The following is an 18947-nucleotide window of genomic DNA, read 5'->3' as shown; positions in this document are numbered from 1 at the left end:
GTAGTATGCATCTTACATATGTGAGGGATTTGAAAATGTAAGAAATAGACCAAACCTATACACAAAGTTTGTAAATTTGAAACCAATTTATTTCACTTGCTTTCAACTTTTTGTCTATCTCTAGAAAATAATTAATGAGTTTGTAGTAATATGGAGAAATCGTATAATTTTTTTTTTGCATCGTCCATCATGTTATGTGCCTCAGGCTCTTCTGTGTAATCAGAGTTTGTATGTCTCCCATTTAAAAATAAATTTTATGAATATGCTTTTAATTTTCCATTATATCCTAGGTAAGACAATAGCTAGCTTCTGGAATTTTTACCAAATGAAGTGACTTCCAGCAAGAAAAATCTTGTGCTGGGAAAAAATTCTGGGACACTTTGCCTGCTACTATTTTCATATCATTTTGTTGAAAACTCTTGTTGGTTTTAAAATAGTGGGTGAAGAGAAACTCTAAGCTCCCTTGAGGACAAGATTCATGTTTTAGTCATCTTTCCATCCTTAACTCTTGATCTGTAGTAAGTACTTAATTGTTATTGAATGATGTTCTTACTACAATGAATAGTTGATCAGTATCTCCCTGCATCTAGAATGTTGAACCCATTTAGTGATTAGGGAACCTACTTAATGATCCATAATGAAGGGAACTAGAGATGCAGATAAATAAGAAGAGCAAGTGTTCTTCCAATAGACCAACAAAAAGAATAGCGAAGTCCATTATTATAATTATTGATGAAAGAGGCATAATACTTTGTCATCCATAGATCTTATTGTAAGAGTATTACTATCCACACCACTATTGAATAGTTTCATTTAATTCATTCTACTTGTTTTGGCAAAAAGTCTTTAAAAATGTAATCTCGATGAGTGCATTGTTGGAAAAGTCTAGACCTAGACTTTGTACCTTGGACAAAAGTGCCCTAAAAAGTCTCCTTATGTACTTCTATGAGTCTGAGTTGTGCTGCTATTTTAAGGAAATTATTTCTTCTGGTCATTTTAAATTCCAACTGCCTTTAAGTGGGCCTCTTGTCAGGTATTCTCTTCATGCTACAAGGCTACTTAGTGTCCTAGTGATAGACAATAACTTTAGGATAGTAAAATGAAAAAAACACACACAAAAAACCTTGATGAAAGTAATTGATTTAAGTGTCTTATAAGGAATTTTCTTTCTAAGCTATGAAATTAAAACAACCAAAGATTTAAAAAAAAACAAAACCAGAAACCACTTCACTACATGAAGATTGAGTTCTCAACAAACCTGTCTTTGAGGGTCACTGGCAGATTTGACTTTTTCCCCAATGTCTCCCAGAATTTTGATAAGTTTCATCTCCTTCGAAAATTCATCACGCAAGGCTTTTCCTGCACAGAATTTGAGAGCAGCCAACAGCTTCTGATACCAGCTTTTAAAATAAGTTTCATTCTCTGCATCCTTTAGCAACCTGAAGGAAACAGAGAAAAATAATTCTTGTGTCTAAAGAATTATCGATTATTTGATTTTTTAACAACCTCCAGCAGGAAAAATAAGTGCATTTTAGACTGTACTTGGTGGCTTTCGGCAGTTTAACAGCGTAAAATGGAGGAAAATGTTTTTATTTGTTGGCGGTCATCAAGTTCCATCTTGACAGCTACTAAGATTCCAAAAGTGAAGAATCAATAAGAGAACTGCCTTTTTTCATTTCAGTTTACAATGTACTTTTTCCTTCAGGCTTATTAATTTTATAACAAAGACTTATCTTAAGAACATATTTTTGACTTATTAAAATATGAAGAAAGAATTTTAGAAATAGTATTTATAAGTGACCGCACTATATTGCAACTCAATCATCAGCCCCACCTCTTTCTGCTTTTTTTCAAAAGATGTTGTCCCCCACAGTGTGGCTTACTTCTATATGGCTCTTTCTGCCAGCATTGCCCCTTGATGACCTAAAGGAAGATATTGTAAAGGCATGAGCATGTTTTTTGTTCTCAGAAAATTCTGGATTCAATTCTAGCCCTACAACTTACAAGTAACTTAGTCCAGTTACTTAACAAGGCTGAGACTTTATTTCTTTATCTGTACAAGAAAGTAATAACTCTGACTCTAGAGAGCTGTATAGAACTTAGAATGAGCTAATGTGTTTGAAAGGACTTAGCACAACGTATGACTAGGCAGTCAAAAAACATTAATTCATCTGTATCTCAGCCTCCCTAAGCGAATTTCTGTCACTACCTGGCAGTCGACTCCTGTCACGAACATGGGGTGGGGCAGGGGGCATAGAAAATAAAAAATGTAAGAATACGTTGCTAGATGATGAAGCAATGACAAATATTTAAATACTCTGTCTGCCATGTTACAATTTCTGTTGCCTTGAAACTAATTCCAATGTGCTTAAACTAATTCCAATATGCTTAAACTTTACATTCTAACATGCTCCAAAATACTGAAATAGAATAAAAAAGACAAATTCCTTTGAATGTTAACTTCTTCTGACTGATTCTTTTAATCTTAGCTGGTCTCTAGTCTTTTCTTATAAAAATAATTAGCATTCAAGGAACTAGAAGAAAATTATCGTGAGGATGGAATGCTGAAAATAAAAAGGATTTAATGAATAGCAGTCAGAAAATATATAGATGGACTTCATTCTGCATTGCTAATTTTGCATTGCTGCCCAATATACATTGTTACAGAGACTCTAACAAGCACATTATTTTTAATTGTCCTAAGTTTTCTGTTCCTACACATTTAAGTTGAAAAAATTAATTCAATTAGTCTGAATTTTCTTTTTTAGTTGGAGGCTTTCCTCCTTGTCATTGTTATGAAACCAAATAATCTTCTGGCAGTTCTTTTACTTTACCAAAAAAAATATAAACTTTGAGTGGAATGACAGTACTTATTTACTTCTGCAAAGCATTAAAAACACACACGTATACACATACACACACACACACACACACACACACACACACACACACACACGGGGCTAAAGATGCATTTTCAGTGTAAGAAGAATAGTAGACAATAAACAGTTTTCCAGCCTACTCCTATGATGAGATTTTGAAATGTCAGACACATAACAAGTGAATCATGTCATTATTTGGAGGCTTTAAGAAAATGAGTGTGAATTGGAAAGATGCAAATACAAGTATGCACATGTAAACCTTCAAACATTTTATGTAGAATTATATACCTCTCAGATTCTCACAGTATTTTGAGGAGTTTGGTAATATACTATTTTACAGTCTACTTGAGTTTCAGTGAGATAGGGAGTTGATGGGTAAAGTATTTCTATGTCCCATATCAATCCTTGCAACAACTTTTATATGTTTTGAATATTGAGTTTCTTGTTTTTTAAGTTAGTTTAAACCTGTTCTACTACATTAACTATAACTGTAACTACCCGACTACTATCAACACGATAAAAGGAAAAGTTATTCTGCACAGAAGTCAACTTTTTACTAAAATATTTAAAAGAAAAATTACAAGATGCAATGTCACAGGATCTGCCAGAATTATATAATTTGTATTGACAATACTCAATTCTTGTTCTATAAGAATTGTGTTTGCTTCTCGCAGGAGCAGCTAACTCAAAGAGGAAAATCTCAGTTTGATTCTTTGCTCAAAATAAAACAGAAAAGGGAGATTTGCAGAGAGAATATGTGACTGTGTTGTAAAAAATGTAAAGGTGAAAAAAACACAGTGTGTTTTGTTGTGATTCTTTTTCTTTTGGAATGTGCTTTCTGCACATCCTGCAAGATGACATGTTCTCCTGGTGAGATCTGGTTCAAGTTCTGTGGCTTTTTACCCAACTTCATAAAGAATCTGTTTCTACACATTGCAGAATTGAGATCATGAGAGGCACAGTCATTTACCCGCAAGAGAAATTAACATGTCCATTAGTTTGAAACAACTGCCGAGAAAGTTAGGCCATACAGGTTTGAGTAGAGGGTCACTCAGTTCCGTGTCAGCGACCTTCACCATGAAAGTGATAAACCCTTCATGCCATAGCTTTCATTCATTGCCTCTCGTTGTGAGATTGTAGAAAACAGCTGGCCACGATTCCTTGAGCATTACAGAAACCCTTTTCATAAGACATTGTCACCTGGAAGAAGCAGTATTGCTTATGCCAAGTTTTAAAAAAAATAAGGTTAAGGGGCTGAGAAGTATCGAATAAGACTTGGTGTTGAAAAATTGGGCTTTTAAGATGCAGGCAGTGTGACTGTTTACAAACTGTGACGTAAATCTCAAAATGCCAGAGACTGTTTATCCTCATGTCTGAGATCCAGGAATGATTCAGTTTGATATAGACTGTAAGTAATGACAACATTAGAATGAGGGTAAATGCATAAAGTCTAGCTGATTAAAGGTTTGACAATGTTAAGTATGAGAGGCAGAAAGCAAGACTAGAAGGAAACATAACCCAGATGACTGAGCACATCTGTGATAGGGCATCATGCACGATCTTGTATTTTCCTAAATTAGGGAGATCATGGTGGACTCATAGAGACATATGATAGTCACAAACCTCTCAGCTCGCATGAAGTGGAGATTTTTCTCACAAATTAGAGCTTTTCTCCATTTCTTATGTGCGTAGCTGCTTCTGGTCCTATGGTGAGTGACTTGGCTAGAGCCACAGTAAAAGTACAGATAATCCTTGTTTCATCAGTCTGCCAGCAGGACAGAACAGAGTAATCACACCACCCCGCTCTCCTTGCCTCATACCTTCCTTCAGAGTAGATCTTAATTTTAGTGCTCGACAACACGATATCCCACATCTTAGGGTCTGACTTAAATTTTTACCTACTTGTGTATTTCCCATGAGTGAAGAGAGACAACATCCAGGAGCAGAAGAAAACTGAGCTACTCAAAAAGATGAGTGATTTCAGGTCACCCCAGGATCTCCCTTTCCCGTTTCCTCCTGTGTTTGTTGCTGCTTTATGTGGGGCAAGATGTGTGGCTCGGTAGATCAGTTTTTAGTGAACACAGGTGGATTCCAGAATGTAACTTGTTCAAGTGTATTTATAATCCTGAGACATATAAGGGCTGAAATCCAATACTTGATATGGAATTATTAATTTTAAGATTTCAATAGTGTGTTAAGTAAAAAGCATATACTTATTTAGCCTTTACAAATTTGTTTTATTTCTCAGTGATTAAGAGATTGATTTAATACTTTTATAAATTTGATACATTTTATGGTTTTTGCAGAGATAACTTTCCTGTGTTCATTCTTAGAATATTGATTTGGTCTTTCAGAAATATAGCACTGAACTTCTGTTGAATTTGTAACGCAGGGGCATTATATGGGCAAAGCCTGCAGAAATGTAATTTACAATCAATAGTTATTTTGCAATATATGTTTGTCAATAAACCATTTTTTAACAACTTTAATAGAAAACTATTAAAAAGTAATTAATTCAGAAAATAATGAAATCTATAGTCTCTATTGTACACAATTTTAGAAGACAAATATATGAAAGGAGCCCATAAGGTATGTAACTGACTTAATTTTTATCCCCATACCATAATTTATATATCTAATATTTGTGTATTATTATATATTTATTACCACCTTGAAAGTAATCTCTTTGGAATGTTATATTATGTTCATACTTAAGATTGTGCTCAGACTATGCAGTAGATTTGATTATTGTTCCCTATTCTATGCTTTCTTCCCTGAAGAAGATTGTACATCTGTATTCTTTGCTGGGTGACTTCCAGTGCCTTCCCATAGGCAGAGTCTAATTCTCCATTCCTCATCAGGTTTGGCCACGTGACTCGCTTTGGCCAATGGGATGTGACTGGATGAAATGTATCCATGGCTGTGCAGGTGCTTTCAATGTGCTATCATGGATTGGTTTGGCCTCTCATTCTTCTTCTTTCTGCCATGAGAACAGCATGTTCCAGCTGGAGGCTGTTCCCTGAGTCCTGGGATCAGAAGACAATGTGGAGCAGAGCTGAGCATGGCTGTATGGAGTCCAGTGGAGCCAAGCAAGTTTGCAGCCCACGTACTGCATGAGTGAAAGATAAATCTCTGTTGTTGTACGCCACTGTAACTTTGGGCTATTTGTTGCTGTGACAGAAACTTATAAATATGCCAGATTTCATATTCTTTCTTTTTGTTTTGTTTTTGTTTTCATTTGTTTGTTTGTATTGCCTTTAGAATATGGAGCGTATTCTTTAAACATCCCCAGTGTAGGCCCTGAAGATATTTGGGGGCAAACTTAATTACTGAAAATAAACAAAAGTCATCTGGAGCCAAGTCTGGTGAATTAGATGAGTGATAAATCTGAGTATACTATTTCAGATAAAAAACAAAACAAAACTATAAAAGTAATAAAAATGGCTTTCTTTTATGGATCATAAAAAGCCCCAAAGGGTATTTCAAAATGATTTGATCTAGCTCATTTTGGAAATGTATATTCTGTTATACTGCTCACATTTTATTATTATTTTATTACTAGAAACATACTTTTAGACTCATTTAAAAGTGTGAACAGGCCTATGTACCATCTGTTGTTTTGTCCAGTCAAGTATTTGAGTATCTAATAGAGATTCTTTTTTAGTAAAACTGCAGTAGGGCAAAGGCAAGATTTTTTAGGGCTCACACAACACAGGACTAGACCAAGGACCTGATGGATGAGGGCAGCGAGGGAGGAAGTGCATGTAGCTGCTCTGGGAAAGTAAGAGCTCTGCTCCAATGATAACAGCAAGAAGACTGAAGTGACTGAATAGGGAGGGGCTTTGGATGAGGAAACATCTCCATCAGTATGTTGAGTGGAACTTCCCTTTTGTCCTGGAGTTGGTTACCAACACTTAAGGTTAAAGAAAAGAGACAGCAGGTATCCTATAATTTAAGAATGGGCAGAGAAACAACTAGAGATCAGACAACTCTTCCAGGCTTATTGGGAGATGACCTAACTGGCAATGGTACACCAAGCATTATCTCCCCTACTGGACCTTATTATATATTTGCTGATAGGGTTAAAAGAAAGGGTGTTTGAGAGTTGTGAGTCATCAGCCTAGTGAGGAATAGAGTGGTTCCACTATGCTCACTTCTCCCTGCAGTGTCCAATGAGAGAGAGGCTCAGAGAGCCATTTATTTGAGTGTGTACCAGAATGGGAGATTGTTGCCTCATTCCCAGGTTAGACTTCTTCTCTGAAAGAGGGTTTGTTGATTTTCCCCGGGCTTACGTGAACAGGAAGAAAATGAAACAGCAGGATGGAGAGAAGGGATAGCAAAGGAACTATCTGCATTCCTGAATCCTAACTGTTTGGCAAAGAAAGGATGTGCAAGTTTCTCAAGGTTTAAATAAACGCCTGGAAGATAATTGTACATGACCCACTCCTTGTGTAGGAAGAGGTTGAGCCAAAGTCAGATCACCTGGTGGGAAGGTCCTAGATAGCTGCCAAAAAAACTCACCCACATTGAGTCAGCCACCTTTGACAGTGGTCCTTGATGGGAAATCAGAGACCATGGACAAGGAATTGCAATCACTTGCCACATCAAACGTGAGGGTTACTTTTCTCTCTTTTCTCCCTACTCCAACGTGAAATTAGAACCAGGAAAGAGAAGAGAAGAGTGAAACAGCAGAGTTATGGTCACCAGGATAATGTAAATTCTGGCTTGTTGCCAGTGCTGAGCCTGGAGTGACTAAACAGAAGTCTCAGAGTACACCAAGGCCAGTCGTCACCTGCCTGGGGCCTGCAGACTCCAGTAGTTTTCCAAGAAAGCGTGCAACATGGACAGGGCTCGCTGCTCACAGAGAAAGTGCCTCTGGTGTTGGAGGCCGGGTCCAGTGAGTCGGAAGGGTGAAGCTAGCGAAGCTCACCAGACCAATCAGATTCAGATTTGGCCTGTTGGGGCGGGCTTAACACATTTAAGATGGCGCACGCCTGCCAGCTCCACAGGAGAAGGACCATTCACAGGGGAAATGGCGACTGTCCTCCAGCCCTCACAGCAAAGCCACACATCTCAGTTTGCCCCCTTATTCCTCCAACACCTCCTGAGTACCGTCTCTCGCCGCTGGAGCCCAAGGTGAGTACCTGCAAATGAGTGAGTCTGTGCATGGGCCGTTTCAGAGGACATCTGGGATTCCTGAAGCCTCTCGTCCCACCCTCATGGGGTGAAATATCCCACCTGATTCTCATCCACCACACACATGTGTGGGGCCTGTTCCATGTCTCGGCCCCTCCTACCAGTCTCTACGTGGCTTCTTTATTTCCTTAGTTATAAAATGTCTGTTCAGCTTGACTTCTCCAGGTTGATTGTTGTATAATTTAGTTGCAATTTTAATGTGTTCACAGAAGGAAGCAGGCACAGTGCTTACCTACTCCACCATCTTGGATCTACTCCTCCTATGGTTTATTTAAATAAGTGGTAGTGACAGATGGGACTAGGACAGTGAAGGGAAAGTCTGAATAGAAAACTAACACCCTGATTTCATTTGGGAAACTAAGAATCCTGCTTAATTATGCACACACAACAGGTGTGCCTTGAGCTACCTGTCTTAATTAGGCCTGTGCTTCCAACTAATTCCAGGCTGTGGGAAAAGAGCAATGGAGAGTCACTAACATCAGCATAGGAGCTGTGATAAAATAAATTCTGCTTGGTATATAATTAATGCTCAAATCCACACTCCTGGAATTTTAAATTAGTCCAATAGATGCCTGCATTTTCCCTTACTTACTCTTTGAAAATATGGTTCTGAACTGAGTTCCTAACTCAGCTTTTCTTTTTTCTTTTTTCCCCCTTGAATACATATATAGTTACTTGAAAGGCAGTGTAAGCATCTCTTTCATGAAGTTTCCTTAACAAAATTTCTTTTAACACAAGGCAATTCCTTTGTTATGTGAATGTTTCATAAGAATAGCAACCTAATAATAAAAATCCTCTTTACCCCTCAGCCTTTTGTTCTTTCACAGCGTTCTGGTGAAAGCTGGATAATCATCATATTGTGCACTGAACAATTCATGTGTTTGAACACAGCCAGCGGGGCAAACTTATAGGTGTAAGGCAAAGCTGACTTTGAAATACTTTGTTTCCCTGAAACATCAGTTTCAAATCACAGCTGGGGTGGCTGCTTCATCCTTCAGTCTTCAGAGTCACATATAGCATGGTTTATTCTGTGAGGATATTAAAGGTTCCCTGGGATATTATCCATAAGATTTGGCCCTGAGTTTGATTTCCTGAGAAAATTTCTGACATTCTTGCTCATCATCATGAAATAGCATGTCTCCTGATGTTGGCTAGTACCATTAAATCCCATTCCTTTTGGGCATTCAGTAAAGACGTAATAGTGTTCTATGAGGCCTTTATAACCTACCTGGCTAAATATCTGTTGGCTTATGTGATGATTTGTTGTTGCTGTTATTGAGATTGTACGTGCCAGGAAGGGATAATTGTCCTGTCCACTATATCATATGAATGTAGAGAGAATACTAGGCATATTCCATTGCCAATGTTGTCTGTATAACAGCACAAATAACTTAGTTGCAACTTTAGTCTGTCCATTTGTAAAATGATACTAATAATATCTGTCCTATCATCAAATCCATGTTTCTGTTATGGACTGAATTGTATCCCGTCAAATTTATATATTGAAGCTCCAACCCTCAATGTGACTATTTGGAGATAGGCCTTTCAGGAGGTATTTAACATTAAATGAAGCCATAAGGGTGTGGACCTAATCCAGTAGGATTGGTGTCCCTGTTAGAAGAGGAAGGGAAACCAGGACAGTATGTACATAGACAAAAGGCACTGTGAGAACCCAGCCAGAAGGCAGGCTGTTTATACACTGTCTGGTAAGACAAGCCTTACCAGAAACCACGCCTGTCAGCACCTTGATCTTAAATGTCCAGCCTCCATTACTGTGAGAAAATAAAACTATTATTTCAGCCACCCAGTTGATGATACTCATTATGGCAGCCCTAGCAAACTAATAACTAATATAGTTTCCAACCTAGAACTCCTTTTTTTTTTTTTTTTTTTTTTGGTGACCCAGACCTATGTGTACTTCTGTTTACAAGATATCACTCTTGGATTTTTCCAAAGGCATTTTTACCTTAACATGACTAATTTCATCACCATTCCCTCCAATACTTGCTCCTTCACCTGAGTTATTTATTTCCATGAATACAATCACCAGTCTTCCATTCACCCTAACTAAAAACAAGGTAGCCATCCATGATTCTTCTCTCATTTTTATTCCCAACATCAAATTTATTAACATATCCTATTGTGCTTACCATCTAAATAGCTCTCAAATCTAATTTCTTCTCCTTGAGCCCAATGACAGAATTTAACTGAGTCCTTAATTTCTTGAAGGTATTCCTAGAATCTATTGGTATTGATTTTCTTACACCTGCACTTTAATTTTTTTCTCCCTCAAATTAGCCATCTGTACTTAGTCTAATGAAGTCCTGTTCTAGTGATGAAAATCCATATAGCCTTCAGAATAAAATATAAAATCTTTAGTGTGCCATACAAGGCACTTCACGATTTAGCTCCTCCATGTTTTAAAGTCTTATCTCTTATTCTCATTTATGTTCTTCCATTCTGAACATATTCCATACTTATAATAACTTGAATCTTCTCTGCTTTCTCACACTAAAATGCTTTTGCATTGCCTCATCCTCTGTGGCTGAAATGATATTTCAATATGTCAACATCTGTGTATACTTTAATGTTCAATTTAATCAGCACATTTTCTAAAAAGGAATTTCTTAGATTTTTTCCAATCATGGGCAGGTGTGCAGTATCCTCTCAGTAAAGGTGAAGTACTTCCCTGTATTCATTATATTTATAACACTTATTGTGTTTTTAAAATTTGTTTTAATTTTTTTACTACACTTTAAATTCATTTTTTTTCAATTAAAGTTTGTTAGGGTGACAGTGGTTAGTAAAGTTACATAGGTTTCAGGTGTACAGTTCTGTAATCCATCATCCATATATCACATTGTGTGTTCATCACCCAGAGTCAGTTCTCCCTCCATCACCATATACTTGATCCCATTTATCCTCATCTACCACCCACCTCCCCTCTTACCCTCTGGTAGACTTCAGATGCTTTAAGGGCAGAACTAGGACTTTATACTCCTGTGGACTAACAAAGTTTCTCGTTCTGACAGAGGAAGTAGTCAATATTTGTTGAATTAATGAGTTGAATATAAAATGAACCCAGTCTTCATAAAATCGATTTCTTCTATATCTTTATTAAAACTTATTGTTAATAATTATGGAATTATACAATCCTATCAAATTATATTTTCACATGCTATTCCCTCTAATATCAAAAAATTAATAGTATACTTATATACATATATGTAAAATATATTTATATACCTACTCATTAATTATTGTATTTGAGAATTTTGAAACATTCTAAGAGGTTACCAGATATGTTCCATTATATTGTAATATGAGGACTCAGGTCATGGGGAAAAATATTGGAGGAATTTTTATTAAGCAAAAATAATTGCTTAATTAAATAAACTTATTTAAAGATGGTCAGATCAAAAGTCCATCATTAGCCAAGTTACATTAACTGAGTGTTAGGTAATTTGAAAAGAAGCTAGCCCACAAAGCACTTTTCTATCAGATAAGCCATGTCATTTCAAAATTGAAAATTCTTGGATCCCAGAGGGAAAAAAATTACAAACGTAAGAAAAAAAGTGATGTGTGTTTGTGAGAGAGCATGTCTATGTGGGAGAATAAATCCATTTAGATAACTAATCAGAGCATCTATTTCCAAAACAAACAAACAAACAAAAAAAAACAAACACCTTGTTATAAGATGTTTAGATTGACTTACCAATAACGTTGGTGCTAAAAAAGTCTGACCTTAAAATTTAGTCTTATTTAAGATATAAGCGGTTATATACAATAAGAAGATATAGCTATCAAAATTACAATAGTCTGTAACAATCCACCGGTGGCCCTTCTGCTAGTTTTGGTTTTGATTCTCTTTAGAAAAAAGTCTTTTCTACTTAAGATGACCAGATTATTTATTCCTTCATGGGATTCTCCCTTCATAACTGTCCTTTAAGAAAAGTTTCAGGAATCTTTGAGATTCTTTGTCTCTGACTTCATCAGTGGAGGTTGGATAATAATGTTCAAAGGGCAGATAACTGTAAGTGCTTTGGAATTAATTGGTTAATTTTTTTCTGACACATTAACAAAAGACAAATAGTTTACTGTCCACAGTTCTTAGAAAATGACATTCACTCAGCCATAATTTGAAACTTATTAATTTGAATTATAAATTGAATATTTACATGCTCCATCTTTGTCCCGTAAATACTGTTTCTCCCTAAAACAGTATTTTCCTCTGTATTAATATTTTACAAATCCAGTAATGCTTAACTCCTTATTTTCTTAATTTCTGCTTTAATATCTTTCTGTTCCTTTTAATTTTGTTTAGCAACAGAACAAAATAACTGATTTATTTTAATGCTTTTTCTTATTATAGTGTAATAATACTTATTTTCACAAACATGGAAAACAGGGTGATGAGAGTACGTAGTTATTGATGAATTTTGCTTGTTTCCTTTCCCAAGAATTCTGGAAAAGTAAATAGACAAAGAATCCAGCAAGAGAAAGTCTATTGTTTCTGCATGGTAAATTCTGCATCATGGAACCTCATTCATGATCCTATTTCTCTTTCTTGGGTTCATAATACCACTGGTAATCAAGAAGTTGTAATTTCAGTTTCAAGGCCTTCAAATATAGGCAAAAAAACAGGCTAAGGACTGAAATATATCTGAGTTTGTAATATGGTTGGACCATTTAATAGCTGCGTGACTTTGGCCTGTGACTTAGCCTCTCTGAGTTTCAATAATATTTAATATTTTCTCTGAGGATTAAATGACATAATTTAGGAATGTACTTAGTGAAAGTCTGATATTAATATGCACTAAATAATAATAATATTTGTTCTTGTTATTCCTAGAAGTAATGCAGTTTGAATTCTTGCTCATATTGTTTTAGATTTCATAAATAGTTTTGGTTACAGTGTGGCTTGTTTTACAAAAAATATTTTTCCAAACATGACCTGATGGAAAACTTAAACTTTTCTCAATCACAATAACTGCTAAGTTAAAGATATTTCTTATTTCCATATTATTTAGCCTACATGTTCAGTTTAATGAAAACAAGAAGAATGGTGGAGGAGCTTGCTTTACTGTTTAAGACAAGTATGGTTTCAAAGATATTCAAGTTTAGTAACTTAGTTTGTGAAGAGCATTGTCAAAAGCATTGGCAAAACAACCACTACAATAACAAACAGAACAAAAAAATACAATAACAGGAGCAGTAATTGTAGTCAAGTCACCATTGTATGAACAGTACGTGTTAATTGATTCAGGAGGTACTGTAAAGTTATTATTACCGGTAAAAGTGAATACTAGATCTGATTTTTTTTTTCAGTTTCTCAACATATACTGAATAGTTGCTATAGATACATTATTTCTATAATCCTTGACCCACATAGCTGCACTTACTGTGTTTAATATTTTATTTGAATTAGTTGAACAGGCAAAGTAGCAATCGTGAGCATAAGATAGAAATTGACATTGGAAATTTCAATACTGTGTAAATGGTCGGACGGACCCAGATACACAAGAGCATTTTGCCTTTTCATAAGACACATGTGCTATAACTTTTAGTTTAAAGTTTGCACAGTAGTGGAGAGAATAGTGATTTATTTCGGTATTTGCCCAAATAAAAAGTACCCTCGGAACATAAGCTTTAGAATAGGAGTTGAACTATAGAAAGATTTATGGAAATAATCTTATTTAGAAGTGATTTTTAATTGTAAAAGTAGTATACAATTTTAAACAAAATCTTTAAAACCATCTTCTTCCTCCCATACCCATCCCCATTAGAAAAACAGATAAAAAATAAATAAAATAAAATCTGCCCGTTGAAAGTGAGATAAGCAGCTTAGACCACTGTTGGTTTTGGTCTTCCATTTCACATTCCAAGATAGCTCCAGGGAACTTTGTGGTTTGAAGGAACATATGTTTAAAACATAGTGGAATAAATAAATTTTCTATTATTAGAAAAGCAATGATTGAGGCCAAGAGAGAAAAAGTGACTTTTTCTAGTTTATGCAAGTATTTTATTTATTTATTGCCCTAAGATGCATTTCAGTCATTGGTTTATTTTGTGCGTTAATCACCTTTAACCAACAAAAATAAGCTTCTCAGTTTCATATTGATCGATACATTGACTCATTTTCTGGTTGTTAAGCACATGCCTTTTTTGTTCAGCACAACAAGGGTGAGAAGAAAATATATTTTTAGAAAATAATTCATGGCGGCATTTACATTCATTATTTTTTATGAAACTCAATCCTTGAGAAACCAATTTTGAATCATAAATGGTTAGAAATTGTTTTTAATCACTGACTATTACTGCTCAAAGATCATGAGGTACAACAACTAATCACAATGTATTTTTTTATACTCAAGAAGGGAGAGATGTTGCAATAACGATTTGCTCCCTGTAGTCTCACAAATCATGACCTCAAACTGAATTTATGGAAACTGTGTCAGTCAGATCAATTTGACAATCAAACATAAGGACATCTAAGGATTTCCTTTTAAGCATTTAAAGAACAGGCCCGTTAAATCAAAGATGATATGTTTCTGTAAACAAGAAGGAAGACTAGTTGGCAGTTGTGAGGTAATGAGTAGAGCTTGGCAGAAAGATTTACAAGAAATGGGGCAGTGATCTTTATGAGCAGGTGATAGCCCGAACATTTGATGATGAAAAGTGAAGAGCCTATTTGTACAGAGTCCCAGGGAAGGACCTTATTTATCAAAAGTGAAATGTTTATCAGGATTCTTGTCAGGTAAATCTTATCTTTCACTGGTTCCTGATTCAGGTCTATTTTGCTTGACATAGCTGAAAAGTTTGTGAAAAATTATTTGTAAACAAAATTGTATAAAACAAACAATATTTTAAAGGCTGTGGCTGGGGAGAGCATTTAAGAATCAACAAAGAAAGATAAACATCAAGAAGTAAATAAATAATCATGGCTGATTTAAAAAAAAAGAATCAACAGGGAAGCCAATCAAGGATAAAACTTTGAAAAGAGAAATATTATTCCCTTGCTCTCTTGCTTCTTGGTTTTGGAAGTAAGCATTTTGTGTGTTGGATTTCCTACCAGAGTAATACTACTATAATTGAATGATTCTAAAAGTAGGAGGAGTAGAATAAATTCTCTGAAGCAGTGTCTATTTAAAATCTGTTTGCCATCTTTGAACAAACTGACATAGTTGTAACTTGTTTTACTGAATTGGTGAATTTGTAATCAACAAATAACTGTACAGTTCAGTTAACAATAGCAAGTGATTTAGACCTGACTTCCTATCTTTCAGCATTTCAAAGATAGTACATTATGAATCTTGAAAGGTCATTTGGTGCTTGTTCTCCTAAGACATGGTAAGCTCCATAAGTGAGCTCAGTAAAAATAAAAATGAGAGGTGAAAATGAAGAGTCCTATTGATTGGGTGTGTGTTTTAAGAACAATGCTCTTACATTATCATATTAGTTCTATTAAATTAGGAACATGTTAGATAAAAAACGAGGTTATTAATTCTATTTGTGTCAAATGTTAATACTTTATTTATGTGTGATTGAATTTGAAGTTTGCAACAGATGAAGGTTAAGGAAGGGTAATGGTGATTATATGACCCTGGAGTCATCTTTACAGAACTTTCTCCTTCCTGTGCTAAAGTAAAGTGGTTAGCTATTGACTTTGCCCATGTGCTAGTTCTTGAACCTTATAAGCTTCTCTAAATAAGTTCCTCCATCCATCTGTTCATCATGCCGTCGAACACATGTTTATACTTCAGGAAGGCACTAACATTTTTATATTCTTTAAAGCAGCCTTATCACTTAACTGATTAAATTTATTTTTAATGTTACAAACTTAGATATGTGTAAAACATTTATATGAATAAAATGCAACTACATATTTTATATATTGTGATGTGGTGGTAGATATCATTTTTTAAAGGGGTCCTACAGATAAAAAAGTTGGGAACTAATACTTTGGTTCCAACCCTGAAGGTGTTTGGGTTGGAAACAGAAATCTGAATATTTCAAGATGAAATGTGATAATGCTTAAGGACATTATTCCAATTTTATTGACTTTTGCTTTTTTACAAAAGTAGTTGATTAGGCCCACTATTTCTTCCTCACCTTCCACTGTTTATAGGCATTTTGTATGATTTTAAATTCATGTGAGGAATCCACAGCAACAAATTGTGTTGTTTCTACCTTTAATGTACTCGTACATCATGCATACGATTGCTTTATACCATTTTCATCACTGTTACCTTACTCAAAATTGGGACTATTTGAACTGTTCTGCCTGTTTTCATCCTTACATCCCCACACATACACATAGACACATACAAAACCTATTCATGACACAATAACTATGAGGCTTTTAAATTGTGAATTATGTCATATTCTTCCCTGTTCAAAATCCATCAGCGGATTTCTATCTCCTTCACAATAAAATCCAAAATTCTTACCATGGCCTGATGCTCTGACCCCTACTTGGTCTCATTCCCAAACTCTTGGTTCACTCCAGTGGAACAGCTGGCCTTCGCTAGTACACCACATGTACAGCGCTCCAGTCTGCAGTCCTGCAGGGGCTTCCCCCACACATTCAAATGGATCCCTCCTTCACTTCATTCAGATATTTGCAGAATATCTTACTATGCTTACCGGTGTATTTTGAACACTGCTGTATTTGTCTTAATAACACTGTCACCATTTGACGTCGTACATTTATTTATATATTTTCTTTTTTCCTCCTAAAATGTAAGCAACTTTCTTTTGTTCACTGATGCATCCCAGCAACTAGGAGGTACCCAACAAAAATTAGATGAATGGATTGATAACTAGATGAATATGCATGCCTTTTCTCTTACTCTGCTGATGTGGAGTAACACCAAAGTACGCCATAAAATAGTGCTAACTTTTTTACATTATTTAATCTTGGACTATCTGCACAATTCTGACACAGTGATTTTCTTGAGATGTTAACCAAACTAAAAGCCATTAGAAATCAAACTTTTAGAAAAGTTGATACATTTAAGATTATTTTCAGTCTAATTCTATGTTGTTTTTATATTTATTTATTTGTTTCTGTTTTGTTTATTTTGTTCTTTAGAGTCCACATATAAGCGAAATCACATTGCATCAGTCTTTCTCTGTCTGACGTATTCCCCTCAGCACAATACCCTCCAGGTCCATCCATGTCACTGCAGATGGAAAGAACCCATTCCCATCCATGGCTGAGCAATATTCTTTTGTATATATGTACCACCTACTCTTTATTCATCAATGGTCACTCAGGCTGCCTCTACATCTTGGCCATTGTAAACAATGCTTCAATGAACATATAGATGTACTTCGTCCTTTGAAGTAGCATTTTGGGTTTCTTTGGATAAGTACCCAGAGGTGGAATTACTGGGTCCTTCTTTGTCTCTTGTTATAGCCTTTGTTTTAAAGTCTATTTTGTTTGATGTAATTTTTTCTATCTCATTTCTTTTCGTTTGTTTCCATTTTCATGAAATATCTTTTTTTCCCATCCCTTTACTTTTACTCTGTGTGTGTCTTTGGAGGTGAAGTGAGTTTATTATAGGCACATTTTGTAAGGATCTTGTTTTCTTATCTATTCAGCCACCATATCTTTTGATTGGAATATTTATTTACGCTTAAAGTAATTATTGATAGATATGTAGTTATTGCCATTTTATTATTCATATTTTTTATATCTCTGTCTCTCTGTCTCTTTCATTTTAAAGAAGTCCCTGTAACATTCTTTGTATACTGGTTTGCTGTTTATGAACTCCTTTAGCTTTTTCTTGTCTGGGAGGCTCTTCATTTGTCCTTCAATTCTAAATGATAGCTTTTCTGGGTAGAGTACCTTCGGTTGTATGTCCTTGCTTTACATCACTTTGAATATTTTGTGCCAAGCACTTTTGGCCTGCAAAGTTTCTGTTGAGAAATTATCTGACAGTCTTATGGGAAGTTACCTTGTAGGTAACTAACTGCTTCCCTCTTGCTGCTTTTAAGATTCTCTCTTTGTCTTTAACATTTGGCGTTTTAATTATGGTGTGACTTGGTGTGGTCCTCTTCGGCTTCATCTTATTTGGGACTCGCTGCACTTCCTGGGCTTATATATTCATTTCCTTCACCAGTTTAGGGAAGATTTCCATCAATTTTTGTTCAAATTGATTTTTAATTCCTTGCTCTCTCTCTTCTCCTTCTGGTCCCCCTATGATGCAAATTTTGGTATGCTTGATGTTGTCCCAGGGGACCCTTAAACCATTCTCATTTTTTTGGATTCTTTTTTCTTTTTGCTGTTTTGATTGGGTGTTTTCTGTAACCTTATTTTCTAAATTGCTGATTCAGTCCTCTGCTTCATCGAATCTACAGTTGATTCCCTCTAATGTATCCTTCATTTCAGTTATTGTATTCCTTATATCTGACTGGTTCTTTTTATGTTTTCTATCTCCATTTTTATGCTTTCTATCTCTTCATCAAAGTTCTCCCTGAGGTCATTGAGCATCCTTATAACCAGTGTTTGGAACTCTGTGTCGGGTAGATTGCTTGTCTCCTTTTTGTTTATTTCTTTTTCTGGGGCTTTGTTCTGTTCTTTCATTGGGAACATGTTTCTTTGTCTCCCCATTTTGGCTGTCTCCTTGTGTGTGTTTCTATATATTAGGTAGGGCTGCTATGCCTTCTGGTCTTAGTAGAGTGGCCTTATGTAGTAGGTGTCCTGTGCGACTCAGTGGTGAAGTCTCCCTACCACCTGAGCCTTGTGCTCCAGGTGTTGCCCTTGTGTGTGTCCTCTTGTTGTAGTTGAGCCTTGGCTGCTGTGTGCACATCAGTCGGAGGTATTGATCCTGGGGCTGATTGGTTGTGAAGACTGACCACAACTAT

The 18947-nt window shown here is 35.7% G+C and overlaps 1 protein-coding gene across 1 annotated transcript in view; it reads right to left on the bottom strand.

Annotated features, from left to right (window-relative positions):
- PIK3C2G (phosphatidylinositol-4-phosphate 3-kinase catalytic subunit type 2 gamma) overlaps positions 1-18947 on the bottom strand; it is a 276846-nt gene that overhangs the window by 104385 nt on the left and 153514 nt on the right. The window contains exon 21 of the mRNA XM_081059023.1: positions 1259-1439. Within this exon, the coding sequence (XP_080915149.1) occupies positions 1259-1439 (181 nt within the window). The remainder of the gene's footprint in view (positions 1-1258; positions 1440-18947) is intronic.

Source organism: Rhinolophus hipposideros, assembly GCF_964194185.1.
Source record: "Rhinolophus hipposideros genome assembly, chromosome: 9".
Classification (NCBI taxonomy): Eukaryota; Metazoa; Chordata; class Mammalia; order Chiroptera; family Rhinolophidae; genus Rhinolophus; species Rhinolophus hipposideros.
The sequence above is the reverse complement of the archived record's forward strand: the minus strand, read 5'-3'. Positions and strand labels throughout refer to the sequence as shown.